The sequence below is a fragment of the Dendrobates tinctorius genome, unplaced genomic scaffold, assembly GCF_039654945.1.
Source record: "Dendrobates tinctorius isolate UK_male_01 unplaced genomic scaffold, ASM3965494v1 ptg000063l, whole genome shotgun sequence".
NCBI lineage: Eukaryota > Metazoa > Chordata > Amphibia > Anura > Dendrobatidae > Dendrobates > Dendrobates tinctorius.
Window position 1 is genome coordinate 19,062,297 of NW_027361731.1, and position 14,568 is coordinate 19,076,864.

At 44.7% G+C, this 14,568-nt stretch overlaps 2 protein-coding genes across 2 annotated transcripts in view; both read right to left on the minus strand.

The window, feature by feature from the left end:
* The window catches only part of LOC141094299 (uncharacterized), a 238,851-nt gene that overhangs the window by 116,362 nt on the left and 107,921 nt on the right, over positions 1 to 14,568 (minus strand). The window lies entirely within an intron of this gene.
* The window catches only part of LOC141094351 (uncharacterized), a 336,208-nt gene continuing 334,145 nt past the window's right edge, over positions 12,506 to 14,568 (minus strand). Inside the window, 2 exon segments of the mRNA XM_073580189.1 lie at positions 12,506 to 13,079; positions 13,081 to 14,262. Coding sequence (XP_073436290.1) covers positions 13,023 to 13,079; positions 13,081 to 14,262 — 1,239 coding nt within the window. The 3' untranslated portion in view covers positions 12,506 to 13,022.

A 14,568-nucleotide genomic window follows, 5' to 3' on the forward strand; every position in this document is an offset into this window, starting at 1 on the left:
GACAATCCAACACAATGGGCAGCACTTTGAATACATTTTGTAAGTGGTCATAAACTTGTAAATAACTCATGAAAGAATAAAGTTATGTTAAAACCAAGCACACCATTGTTTTTCTTGTGAAATTCTCAATAAGATTGATGTGTCACATGACCCTCTTCCCATAAAAAAAAATAAAGTTGGATTCAATATGGCCGACTTAAAAATGGCCAACATAGTCACCACCCATCTTGAAGTTTCCCCGCTCCCATATGACATGGATTTTTGATTGATATAGATATATATCTCTGTGTGTGCTGCGGCCTGTCCTAATTTAGACAGAGTCTTATTGAGCGCTCAAGGAAGGAAAGACACCAAGTCTAGTTAGCAGCAATCCATTCCAGCAAAACTCTGGAAGTTTATTCACATTCATGGTTTTTATCAGTTCGTACAGAAAGGAGTGGTTTCTCATCAACATAAAGGCTGAACTTCTAAACTAATTGGTCAGTTTAAATGCATGTACATACTGTATATGGGTGTCCGACCTGAGGTGACTTAAGCATCAGATGATTTACTGTCCCTTGTCTTGCAATGTCAGCAAGACTCCAATATCGGCTTGGACCATCTGGCCTAACTTCCTCTTCTGTATGTCTGGGAGAAATATCACAAGACAATGCTATCATGAGATAACATCAACTCCCCAGACTCTCTCATGGGGAGGTATCAGGTCATTTCCACCAACTAGTTACAAAGTTCAAACTGTGAATATGTATCTGTGTGCATATGAGTATATAAGAGTACATGAGTATATACAGTTGTGGCCAAAAGTATTGACACCCCTGCAATTCTGTCAGATAATACTCAGTTTCTTCCTGAAAATGATTGCAAACACAAATTCTTTGGTATTATTATCTTCATTTAATTTGTCTTAAATGAAAAAACACAAAAGAGAATGAAGCAAAAAGCAAAACATTAATCATTTCACACAAAACTCCAAAAATGGGCCAGACAAACTTTGGCAAACTGCTCCAGGTCCCTGATATTTGAAGGGTGCCTACTCCAAACTACCATTTTTAGATCTCTCCACAGGTGTTCTATGGGATTCAGGTCTGGCCACCTTAGAAGTCTCCAGTGCTTTCTCTCAAACCATTATCTGACAGAATTGCAGGGGTGTCAATACTTTTGGCCACAACTGTAGCATATAGCCTATAGCAGGCAAGTGAGATCTAGATAAAATACATATACATATATATTTCTATAACAATCCCCCCTTAGATATCACTTGCCCTAAAATCCTACTCCTGGCCCAAAGCGCTGCAACTCTTTTATGCTGCCAGTGGTCTGACGCACGCCTAGCGCATACATCTTCCCTCTGTACAGACTTTCGCAAATGGGCGGTCAGGAGATCTGTCCCTAACGGGGGTTGGGTGCAATGTAATCAAAGTCTCTTAGTTAGCAGTCTATGCAGTCAGTGCATGTGTATTCTCTATCAGGTAGGTAATTTATTCAGTCAAGTAGGTCATCCACAGCATCATTCCAGCTCAGGTGTATCTTCTGGTATGAAGGCCTTTTCCTGCAATGCGGTGCATGGATCCAGGTGGGGGTTTTCCCTCCAGGTTGGTGGCGTCAGCACTTGGAGAAGGGCCATCAGATCTGGGATTGAGTGCTTCTCCTTACGGACTTTTTCCACCAACACTCAGCAGTCTCCTGACTTCATGGCGTGCATACCAGGCACCGAATCTGGACCTGGCAATGAAGGAGAGAAACTCGAGAATGGACATTAGCAAGATTCTTGATAAATTCAATTTCACATGCAGACAAAGTATCACATTGCATAGTCAACTGCTAAGTAAAGAATACCCCTAACCTGGGTTTAGACCCAAATAAAATTTCATATTGGTGACCGCTTTTTCTGAGCCTATGGGAGTGTCTAATGCCAGGGTTTGTCTGTCTCTTGGGCAAATTTTTCTTTAGCATGCTGCTCTTAAGTGTCCCACTTAGTCTATGGTGTGGGATGGTGGGAAGTGTGTAGGCCTAAGTCTGACCCTACTGCTGATCAGATCTCTTGTGTCAGGTTTGCTGTGAATGTGGGTCCTTGATCACTTGCTATTGCTTCTGGTACCCCCATATCTGCACACTATTTTTGAGAGTAGCTTCTTTGCAGTAGTCTTCGCCAACCGGTTCCTTACTGGGAAGTCTTCAGGCCCGATGATGTGGGGGAACTTTTCCCGCTTGTCCGATGTTGCATTTGTCGGAGGCCAGGCAGCTGCTGGGAATTTGGCTGTTAAGGTGGTAGCCAGTCTAATCAGGTCATTCATCTGTGTCTTCAATTCTGTGCGGGGGCCATGTGCCCACTGAACCACCGTAGGGTACACACTTTGAGGTAGACTGGGTCTGTCTTGAGGTAGATGTTTTGAGGGAGACAGTTTGAGGTAGACCGTTTGAGGTAGACGTTTGAGGTAGACGGTTTGAGGTAAACGTTTTGAGGTAGACAAGGTTCTTGGAGCCCAGTGCTTTTGCCCTTCAGCATCCTGCTTTCCTTCTCCTCCTTCCGAATCTGATCCTGCTACTTCTTGTACAGGTTTCAGGAAGTCATTTTTGTCAGGTTTTCTCATCTTCAGCCGTCATGTAGTAGCCGTCCGGCTCTGCGACCTCTCCCATTTTCCGTATTGTCTTCCTCCGGCTGCTTCTTTGGCTGCCACGTCTGCCATGTTGATGCCCCGTGTCTCTACTGTGTTCAGTTTTTCATGTGCCTTGACCTTTAACACTGCCACCACTTTTAGTAGTTGAAGAGCATCCAGCAGGTCTCTGATGGCTCCATGGTGCTTCACGGTCGACCCGCTTGCTGTGATAAAGTCTCTTGCAGCCCAGATGGGTCCAACGTCATGTGCTATGCCATACGAGTACCTGGAAGTTTTGTTCTTCGCAATCTGGCAGGCCTTTCATCAGCTCTTGGGCTGACAAACTTCTGGACCATAGGATGTCTTGATTGCTGGTCACTGCACATCCCGTATGGAAACCTTCCTTTATCATCAGATTTTTCATCTGAGGGTCCGTATCCGCATCCCCTCTTGAGAGTGGGAGTAAAGACAGGTAACAACTGAGAGCACTGAAGAGTGGTGGAGAGCCACCTTGTCAGGAGGGAGTGTGCTGCAGATATTGTTTTCATGCAGGAGGGCCCCCCTTGCATCTGGATCCAGGCCGGCTGAGAGGTAGTCTAGAGGCCTCTGGTTTTCCTCAGTGGGTCTGTTTTAAGACACCAGTAGCATGACCTTCTCCATCTTTGTCCTTCCTTTTCCATTCGGAGAAGACGGGATGGCATCTCATAGTCAGGGAGGCCTAGAGCTGGCGCAGAGACTATGAAGTCTTTCAGTTTCCTGTACGAGATGAAGGCTGCAATGCGTTGATGCAATTGTACAGAGGCTGCATTAAGCCTGGAGCACCAGGGATCCGAGTTCTGCAGTACGAGACTAGACCAAGGAAGGCCTGCATCCTCGGAGTTGTTGAGGGAGCCATCTTCTCCTCCGCGGTCCTCCGGTCATCTGTCAAGTGTTTCGTCTAGTGGGAAATACGGTGTCTTCAGAAACGTAACTTGCTTTTGACACCACTGGACTCTGTTTTTGCAGAACTTATGTTGCTGCTCCACCAGGCAGAGTAGATGAGACAAGGAAAGGGCTGTGCAGGTAGCGATGTCGATGACTTCTGCATGCTCCGCAGTCCAGTTGACGGGGATGGAGGACAATGCTCAGGCAAGCTGTGAAAAGCTGTTCTGGGCCCTCTTGGGCAGCACTGTCCATTTGCTCTGCACCCCCCCTTGTGCGTTTTCAGGAACTGGTCATCCAGGTGAGGGGGAACATTGAGGGGAGCTTCGGGCAGATCCATCACCGTGAGCACCGTTGCTGTGGCTGGCACGTTTGTCAGCAGAGTGGGCAGATCTGGCACAACTGGGGTTTCGAACACGGTTGCTTCGCTCACAGCCCTCAGGTTATGCACCATTCAATCCAGTCTGGTTCTCCTTTCAGTTTTCCTCTTGATCGAGAAAAGCTGGGACTGCATAATGATTCCCATGGGTGAGGCGGCTCAATCTGGCCTTGCTCTTCACAGTGCCGTGAGTGACTCACATCTTCTGGCACAGGGCTGACAGGAAAACAAGCCGTTATACTGGGGTCCTCTTCATCAGAGATGACGTCCAGCTGAGCTTTCTTGCTCTCACAGGGGGTCTTTTTGCTGGGACGTCTTCTTTACCAGCCAGCAGCAGTTCCTTTCACCCAGCTTGAGGAGCTGAGTGGCTGTCTTCTGGTCCAGGGCCTGGATTAACTTCAGGGAGCACCTTCAGAATCTTGTCCAGCCATTTCACGAAGCGGGTCTGGTCCCTCAGGGTTGAGTGGTCCAAAGGTGCTTCCGGGTCAGGGCACAGCCGGAGCATAAGCAGGAAGGAGGCGCAGCCGCGGCCAATGGCGCATGCGCATAGCATGTAGGGAAGGCATCGGTCACAATCCCGTCTCAGGTGACCGCCGCGGCCGTTGGGTGGAGAGGCTGCGGCGTGGGAGCGGAGGCCGACTGCGGCATGGGAGCGGAGGCCGGGTGAGTATGGCGGAGCGGTGTAACATTGGCCAGAGTGTTTCACCTGCTTTAATCTCCATTATGGACCAGAGATCAATCCAGGTTGCAGCATATGTCTGCTGGCTCTGCTGCATTCTTCGGTAAAATGGGATGGGGTCCATATCTGGGTCTGGCAGATTTCTTAGAATACTGAACACCTGACTAGGGGTGAAGGGCACATAGTGTAAGAGTTCTGGCTCTATCTGCCCCTGCCTACTTGGTGTCTGTGAGTTTCCCCTAGTATTATGCAGCATAATACCCTTTTAATATTCATCAGAGGAGGAAACATGCCATTGTGTATTTGTCTTGTGTGTGGGCAGCACTCCCCCCCTCTGAGACTGTAGCTCCATCTGGCACATAGGATCTTCAGTCTCAGACTTAGCAGTTGCAGTCTCTGATGGCCCACACCTCCCTTCTGCTACCTGTTGTATCGGAGGGCACCTGTGTTGTTGTGTGTGGGGAGTGATCCACTTTCCGCTCCAGGTGTCATAGCTGTCTCTTTAGAGAGGGTGCCCTGTGGATAGGGACACCTCATTGTCTGAATTTGGCGCTGGGCCAGCTGGTGACAATGAACAGAGAGGTGGAAGGGAGGGAGAGTGTAGCAGGGAAAGGTGGAGGAGAGGTTGGGAATAGGAGGAGAAGCGAGAGATGGTGGAGGAGAGGAGGGAGGAGACAAAAGAGAGGGGGATGAGGGAGGATGAGAGATGGGTGTTGGTGAGGAAGGTGGAGAGGGAGGAGAGATGGGAGAGAAGGGGGAGAGACAGGCGGGGTGGAGAAGATAGAGAGGAGAGAGAGAGATGACAAGGGAGGTATAGGAGGAAAACTAGATGAGAGAGGGGAGGTGGGAGTGAGAATAGTGGAGATAGAGGGAGGAGAGAGGTGAGAGAGCTGGAAGGAGGGAAGAGTGGGGAGAGGGGAGATGGTGGGGGGAGCGGACTGCTTCCCCTTTTCTGCCATCACAGAAGGCATGCTTAGATCTGTGGTCCCTCTCAGACAGCACAGATTAGAATGCCGCTGAAAACACTTTTTCTGCACGTAAAAAAAAATATTCCTTTTCCTGTTCACACTAACTTTCAGCACCTTCTACACGTAAAATCCGCTGTCACTTTAAGACTTGCAGACGGCAATTCAGATTAACTAGCTAAACTTCCCTTTTCCTTTTCAATACATTATGCCATGCTACAGCTTTGAAAAAAAACTGTTCTTGCAAAAACACAAACTATGTCTGTTTTAAAAATTGAAAAAAATGATCAAAACTTTAAAATCTTTGCAACCCCTTTTAGTTTAAACTTGCTTAAAAAGGAAGGGAAAAAAAAAGCAAAACCAAAATATTTAGTAAAAAAACTTCAAAAGTAAAGGAAACAAAATAGAAAATCAAAAATTGACAAGGGAATAACCAAAAGCAGGTAAAAATTCTCTTTTTAACAAAATAAAAGGAAAAATCTCTATGATAAGTGAAAACCAAAAAGACTGATAACAAAACTTTACAACGCCTGGGCATGATCCTGATGAGGCGGCGGATGGTCTCCTGAGGTATCTCCTCCCAGACCTGGACTAAAACATCCGCCAACTCCTGGACAGTCTGTGAGGCAATGTGACATTTGTAATGGAGCGAGACACGATGTCCCAGATGTGCTCAATTGGACTCAGATCTAGGGAAAAGGTGGGTCAGTCCATAGCTTCAATGCCTTCATCTTGCAGGAACTGCTGACACACTCCAGCCACATGAAGTCTGGCATTGTCCTGCATTAGGAGGAACCCAGGCCAACCGCAACAGCATATGGTCTCGCAATGGGTCTGAGGATCTCATCTCGATACCTAATGGCAGTCAGGCTGCCTCTGACGAGCACATGGAGGGCTGTGCGGCCCTCGAAAGAAATGCCACCCCACACCATTACTGACTCACTGCCAAACCAGTCATGCTGAAGGATGTTGTAGGCTGAATCCTAGTTTTCTGTGGCAAATAAAGACTCTATAGAAACAGAGTCTGCTCCTTTTGATTGGCGGCAAGCAAATGTGGTACCAATATTCAAAAAGGGGTGTAAAAGGGATCCTGGAAACTATAGGCCGGTAAGCTTAACATCTGTTGTGGGTAACATTTTTGAAGGGTTTCTAAGAGATACCATTATGGAATATCTCAATGTTAATAAATGTTTAACTCCATATCAACATGGATTTATGAAGGATCGCTCCTGTCAAACTAACCTGATCAGCTTCTATGAGGATGTAAGCTCTCAAATGGACCAAGGAGAATCATTGGATGTCATTTATCTCGACTTTTCTAAAGCATTTGACACTGTCCCACATAAAAGATTGGTAAGTAAGATGAGAAAGCTTGGGATAGGGGAAAATGTGTATAGATGGGTAGGTCGCTGGCTTAGTGATAGAAAACAAAGAGTGGTTATTAATGGTGCACACTCAGATTGGGCCAGGGTTACTAGTGGGGTACCACAGGGTTCTGTATTGGACCCCCTACTATTTAATATATTTATTAATGATCTAGTGGATGGCTTAAACAGTAAAATATCAGTATTTGCAGATGATACAAAGCTATGTAAGGTAGTTAACACAAAGGAGGACAGTTTGCAACTACAGACAGATTTGAGTAAATTGGAGAATTGGGCTGAAAAATGGCAAATGAGGTTTAACACAGATAAGTGTAAGGTTATGCACATGGGAAGGAGAAACAGATGCTACAATTACTTACTAAATGGGAAACTGCTGGGGAAATCAGACATGGAAAAAGACTTAGGCATCTTAGTCAATAAGAAGCTAATTTGGAGTGCCCAGTGTCAGGCAGGTGCCACCAAAGCAAATAGGGTCATGGGATGCATTAGAAGAGGTCTGGGGACACGAGATGAAAACATAATTCTCCCTCTGTATGAATCACTCGTCAGACCACACTTGAGTATTGTGTGCAATTTTGGATGCCGCTGCTCAAGAAAGACATTACTGAACTTGAAAGGGTTCAAAGGCGGGCTACTAAAATGATAAATGGAGTTGGTTCACTACAATACCCAGACAGGTTATCAAAATTAGGTCTATTTACTCTAGAAAAGAGAAGACTTAGGGGAGACCTAATATATATGTACAAGTATATCAGAGGGCAATACAGAGATCTCTCCAATGAACTGTTTGTACCAAGGACTGTGACAAGAACAAGGGGACATTCTCTTTGTTTGGAGGAAAGACAATTTCTGCACCAGCATAGAAGAGGGTTCTTCACGGTAAGTGCAGTGAGGCTCTGGAATTCTCTTCCTGAGGAAGTGGTGATGGCCAACTCACTGAATGAATTTAAGAAAGGAATGGATGCTTTTCTTGTAACAGTATAGAAGGTTACAAATAACATAATATTATAGGTAGATGGTTGACCCAGCTTAGGGGAAGGAATTTTTTTCCCTATGGAGAAAATTGGCTGCTACACTGTGGGTTTTTTTTGCCTTCCCCAGGACCAAGAATGCAGAACAGCTGCACTAAAAATAGGCTGAACTAGATGGACATAAGGTCTTCCTTCAGCCTTCAAATCTATGTAAATGCCAAGCATCCTGCAGTGTTGGGCTGTGAGCACAACCCCATATGTGGACGTCGAGCCCTTGGACCATCCTCATGGAGTCGATTTCTAACCATTTGTGCAGTCACCTGCACATTTGTGGCCTGCTGGAGTTCATTTTGCATGGCTCTGGCAGTGCTTCTCCTGTTCCTCCTTGCACAAAGGCGGAGATAGCGGTCCTGCTGCTGGGCTGTTGCCCTCCTACGGCCCCCTCCACGTCTTCAGGTAGCACCTCCAGCCTCTGGACACTATGCTGACCGACACAGCAAAGCTTCTTGCCACAGCTTGCATTGATGTGCCATCCTGGATGAGCTGCACTACCTGAGCCCCTTGCGTGGGTTGTAGAGTCCGTCTCATGCTACCACGAGTGTGAAAGCATAACCAACATTGAAAAGTGACCAAAACATCAGCCAGAAAGCATTGGTACTGAGATGTGGTCTGTGGTTCCCACCTGCAGAACCACTCTGTTATTGAGGGTGTCTTGATAATTGCCAATAATTCCCATCTATTGTCTATTCCATTTTCACAACAGCATGTGAAATTGATTGTCAGTCAGTGTTGCTTCCTAAGTGGACAGTTTGATTTCACAGAAGTTTGATTTACTTGGAGTTATAATCTGTTGTTTTATTGTTCCTCTATTTTTTTGAGCAGTGTATATATTTTGTTCCTTACATAAATTTGACTTAATTTATGTTTGTCCATCCAAAGATATAAGAATTATGTTAATTATAACAATAAATGTTTAGCATATTATAGGTTCCGTTACACTTTGTTCCCACCTTGTTACTATTATGTGCTGGATTAAGATAATTATATCTATTTCTTTTCCAACAGCGTCTTTAGCATCAATTATCGCACGGGCCGTCATGTTTGATAACTGGTAAATATGAAGTGATGTACTGACAATTCTCACTCGGGTCACATGATGGTGCACTTTTGTCGGACACCTCTTCAACCGGGATGGTCTGTACACTTCTACCTTTCAGAAACGAGATGCCAATCCCTGTTGGGATAATAATGCCACCGCATCACTTCCGGGAGTTACGTGTTTGAACTTCCGGTCGGAAATACTGATCGCTGGATGTTAGACGCTGATCCTTGTAACTATAATGATGGTACTGTTTCACTTCCGCCAGTGACACTATGCTGGTGGGCCCAAGTGATTCGATCACCTAGGTTACGACGTCATCACGGTCCTGTATACCAGCAATGTTTTGCGGTCAAACTCAGTGGGAATAAGGGACACCTGACTAATAGTAAGCTAATTGGCCGGTAACCAACCACCCCTGGACAAAGCATCTACAAGCGAAACGCGCGTCGGATGTGGTGGGTCCCTATATACCATTCCTAGATAAATATACCTTCTTCTTGTAATAATCATGTGCCACATTTTAGGTCTTTCCTTAAATTGCAGTATTTGATATCATTGGTGTTTTATATGCATACTGACCATTCTAGTGCCATATTATAGAACATTATGTTATGTGACTCGTGTTACCCTGCATCCTGTCACTTCATTTATGTATTGGTTTATTTGCCTGGATTACTAAGGTCTGCTTCAACCTTATATTGATTCTTGGAATATAAATTCCCATTTTATTATTATAACGCCATTTATTCCATGGCGCTTTACATGTGAGGAGGGGTATACATAATACATACAAGTACAGTAATCTTATACAAGTCACGACTGGTACAGGATGAGAGGACCCTGCCCGCGAGGGCTCACAATCTACAACGGGATGGGTGAGGATACAGTAGGCGAGGGTAGAGCTGGTCATGCAGCGGTTTGGTGGATCGGTGGTTACTGCAAGTTGTAGGCTTGTCGGAAGAGGTAGGTCTTCATGTTCTTTTTGAAGGTTTCCATGGTAGGCGAGAGTTTGATATGTTGTGGTAGAGAGTTCCAGAGTAGAGGGGATGTGCGGGAGAAATCTTGTATGCGATTGTGGGAAGAGGAGATAAGAGGGGAGTACAGAAGATCTTGTGAGGATTGGAGGTTTCGTGGAGGTAAGTACCAGGAGACGGTCACAGATGTACGGAGGACTCAGGTTGTGGATGGCTTTGTATGTCATGGTTAGGGTTTTGAACTGGAGTCTTTGGGTAATGGGGAGCCAGTGCAGGGATTGACAGAGGGGAGAGGCCGGGGAATAGCGGGGGGACAGGTGGATTAGTCGGGCAGCAGAGTTAAGAATAGATTGGAGGGGTGCGAGAGTGTTAGAGGGGAGGCCACAGAGCAGGAGGTTGCTGTAGTCAAGGCGGGAGATGATGAGGGCATGGACTAGGGTTTTTGCAGATTCTTGGTGGAGGAATGTACGGATCCATGAAATATTTTTGAGCTGAAGTTGGCAGGAAGCGGAAAGGACTTGGATATGTGGTTTGAAGGAGAGATCAGTGTCTAGGATAACCCCCAAGGCAGCGAGCTTGTGGGACTGGAGAGAGTGGGCAGCCGTTTACTTTAATGGATAGGTCTGTTGGGGGGGTCACGTGAGATGGGCAAAAGATGATTAATTCTGTTTTGTCCATAATAAGTTTTAGAAATCTAGCGGAGAAGGATGAAATAGCAGACAGACATTGAGGGATTGTTTAATAGGGAGGTGATATCTGGTCCAGAGATGTAGATCTGTGTGTCATCAGCATAGAGATGATACTGAAAGCCATGAGATTCTATGAGCTGTCCGAGGCCGAAGGTGTAAACGGAGAAGAGCAGGGGCCCTAGGACTGAACCTTGCGGGACTCCGACGGATAGGGGGCGCGGTGAGTAGGTGGTGTGCGAATGGGAGACGCTGAATGTCCGGTCTGCTAGGTATGATGCAATCCAAGATATGGCCAAGTCTGTGATACCAAGAGATGAGAGGGTCTGTAGTAATAGGGAATGGTCCACTGTGTCAAAGGCAGAGGACAGGTCAAGGAGGAGGAGGACAGAGTAGTGTCACTTGGCCTTGGTGGCTAGTAGGTCATTGATGACCTTAGTTATGGCAGTTTCAGTGGAGTGGTGTGGCCGGAAGCCGGATTGCAAGTGGTCAAGGAGGGAGCAAGAAGAGAGGTGGGAGGATAGTTCAAGATGGACGTGTTGTTCCAGTAGTTTTGAGGCATAGGGGAGAAGTGATATTGTGCGATAGCTAGATACAGAGGATGGGTCAAGAGAGGACTTTTTGAGGATAGGTGTGATTGAGGCATGTTTAAAGCTTGAGGGGAAAACACCAGTTGTTAGTGCAAGGTTGAAGAGATGGGTTAGAGTTGGGATGAAGACTGTGGTGAGGTTTGGGATGAAGTGGGATGGGATCGGGTCAAGTGCACAGGTAGTGAGATGTGATCTTGAGAGTAGAGTGGAGAGTCGATCTTCTGTAATGGTGAAGTTGGTTTTTGGGGAGGAGGGCAGGGCAGGTAGGAGGAAGGGCACTGGGGGTTGTTGACCAAAACTGTCTCTGATGCTATCAATCTTCTCCTTGAAAAATGAGGCAAAGTCTTCAGCCGAGATGAGTGGAGAGGGAGGAGGTGCTGGGGGGCGGAGGAGAGAATTGAAGGTGTTGAATAACTGTTTAGGGTTGTGAGACAGGGAGGATATGAGAGATGAGAAGTAGGTTTGTTTTGCTGCAGCGAGTGTGGCCTTGAAAGTAGTGAGGGACTGTTTGAATGTGATGAAGTCCTCATTGGAGTGGGATTTTTTCCATCTCCGCTCAGCAGCCCTGAAAGCCCGCCTCAGTTCTTTGGTCAGACTGGTGTGCCAGGGCTGTCTGTTGATTTTGCGAGTTTTGGTATATTTGAGAGGGGCAACTGATTCCAAAGCTACAGGTATTGTGGTGTTATATAGAGCGGCAGCGGCATCCGCATTGTGTAGGGAATTAAATTTTAATTTATACAGAATAATTACCTATGTACAATGGACTAAACCAATGCTAGTACCTGCACTCTAAGACATTACCCATACAAAAAACGTGCCTTGAAGGTTTACCAGGTGTATGTTACGGTCACCACTTTGGGTTGGGTGTACCCACCTATGTACCCCCGTTACATAGGATAATATTGGTGTGTGAGTACGATTACTGCAATACCTCATTTATATTCTTTTGTTTTAGCGCTTTTTTTAAATAAAAGTTTTTATTGTGTAAAAGAATCACTATTATGAGAGCTATAACTTATTTATTTTTCTGCTGACGGACCTGTTTGGCGGCTTGTTTTATGCAGGACAAGATGACGTTTTCAGCTGTACAATTTTTATGCAGATTGCTTTTTTATCGCGTATTTTTCCACTTTCGTTCAGCAATATCATGATAAAGCATAGCTTTTTGCCTTTTTGTTTGTTTGCTTTTATGGAGTTCACTGAAGGGGACAGTGGGACAGTTTTATAGGTCGGGTCGTTCCAGAAGGGGCGATACCAAAGAGGTGTACTTTTTATTTTAAACATAAATATATTTATTGGATTAATAGTTTCTTTTTTTTTATTCTTTAGTTTGTGATTTTTTAAAAAAAATATTTTTACAATTTATAATCTTTCTTACTCTTGTACATTATCCCCGGATAAGACATCAACTGTATAATGACAGATCGTTGATCTAGCTGATCACAGCGCCATATCTATATGGCAGTTTGCGGGAACACAGCTCCTACTGCGCGGTATATGTACAGCACAAGTCGAGAATGGGTTAAACGATGCTGGCTACGAATGGACAATGAGCCAAGCTGTGCCCTTTCAAATAGGAGATATTCCTTCTAGTACAGACCATTTGCTATCCCCCTTCTAAGCTGAGAATCCAGGAGCTAAGGTGCCAGGATTGACACCTACCTCCAGCAAAAGTCTTTTTGCTTACAATGTTTCACCCCTTTGTCAGCTAAATGTAATTCTACTGCCTTATTAATATCCCTTATTATTTCCTTCACACTCTACATGGGATTTTTAATGATGAAGATATGATTCCCAAGAATAACATTTCCCACATTCTGAACATAAAAAATGGTTTCTACCCTGTATGAGTTCTCTGATGTGCAACAAGATTTGAACTTGAACTATAACATTTCCCACATTCTCGACATGAATATGGCTTCTCTCCTGTGTGACTTCTGTAATGTGTAACCAAATTTGACTTACGGTTAAAACATTTCCCACATTCTGGACATGAATACGGCTTCTCCCCTGTGTGACTTCTGTAATGTGTAACTAAATTTGACTGACGGTTAAAACATTTCCCACATTCTGGACATGAATACGGCTTCTCTCCTGTGTGGATTCTTTGATGTGTAAGAAGATCTTGTCCGTGGATAAAACATTTCCCACATTCTGGACATGAATATGGCTTCTGTCCTGTGTGACTTCTGTAATGTGTAACCAAATTTGACTTTGAATTAAAACATTTCCCACATTCTGGACATGAATATGGCTTTTCTCCTGTATGAATTCTTTGATGTGTAATAAGATCTTGTCCCAGGATAAAACATTTCCCACATTCTGGACATGAATATGGCTTCTCACCTGTGTGAATTCTTTGATGTTTAAGAAGATCTGATCTCTGGCTAAAACATTTCCTACATTCTGGACATGAATATGGCTTCTCCCCTGTGTGACTTCTGTAATGTGTAACCAAATTTGACTTGCGATTAAAACATTTCCCACATTCTGAACATGAATATGGCTTCTCTCCTGTGTGAATTCTGTAATGTAAAACCAAATTTGACTTACGGCTAAAACATTTCCCACATTCTGGACATGAATAAGGATTCTCTCCTGTGTGGATTCTTTGATGTGTAATAAGATCGTGTCCCTGGCTGAAACATTTCCCACATTCTGGACATGAATATGGATTCTCTCCTGTGTGGATTCTTTGATGTGTAATAAGATCGTGCCCCTGGTTGAAACATTTCCCACATTCTGGACATGAATATGGCTTCTCCCCTGTGTGACTTCTGTAATGTGTAACCAAATTTGACTTACGGTTAAAACATTTCCCACATTCTGAACATGAAAATGGCTTTTCTCCTGTGTGACTTCGCTGATGCATAAGGAGATGTGCTTTCTGGTTGAAACATTTTCCACATTCTGGACATGAATATGGCTTCTCCCCTGTGTGAATTCTCTCATGTGAACGCAAGTTAGATTTATGTTTAAAATATTTCCCACATTCTGAACAGGAAAATGGTTTCTTCTCTGTGGGAATTATTTGATGCTCAACATCACTTTTCCAACTTGTATTTTGCTTAACAGCCGGTGATGAATTCAAATAGGTGACTGATTGAAAAGACTCCGATGATTGATTTTTGCTCTGAAGGGCTGGAGGTATAGCTGGAATAATGGCATGCTTTTCATAGGTATCTGGTTTGACACCACAGTCACCTGCCAAGAATAAAACGGATTTTATTATTTTCCAATATCAATGCCTTATATTTTATATAATTTCCATATACATAATTCTATACAACTCAAAGTATAATGAAACTATGACCTAAGA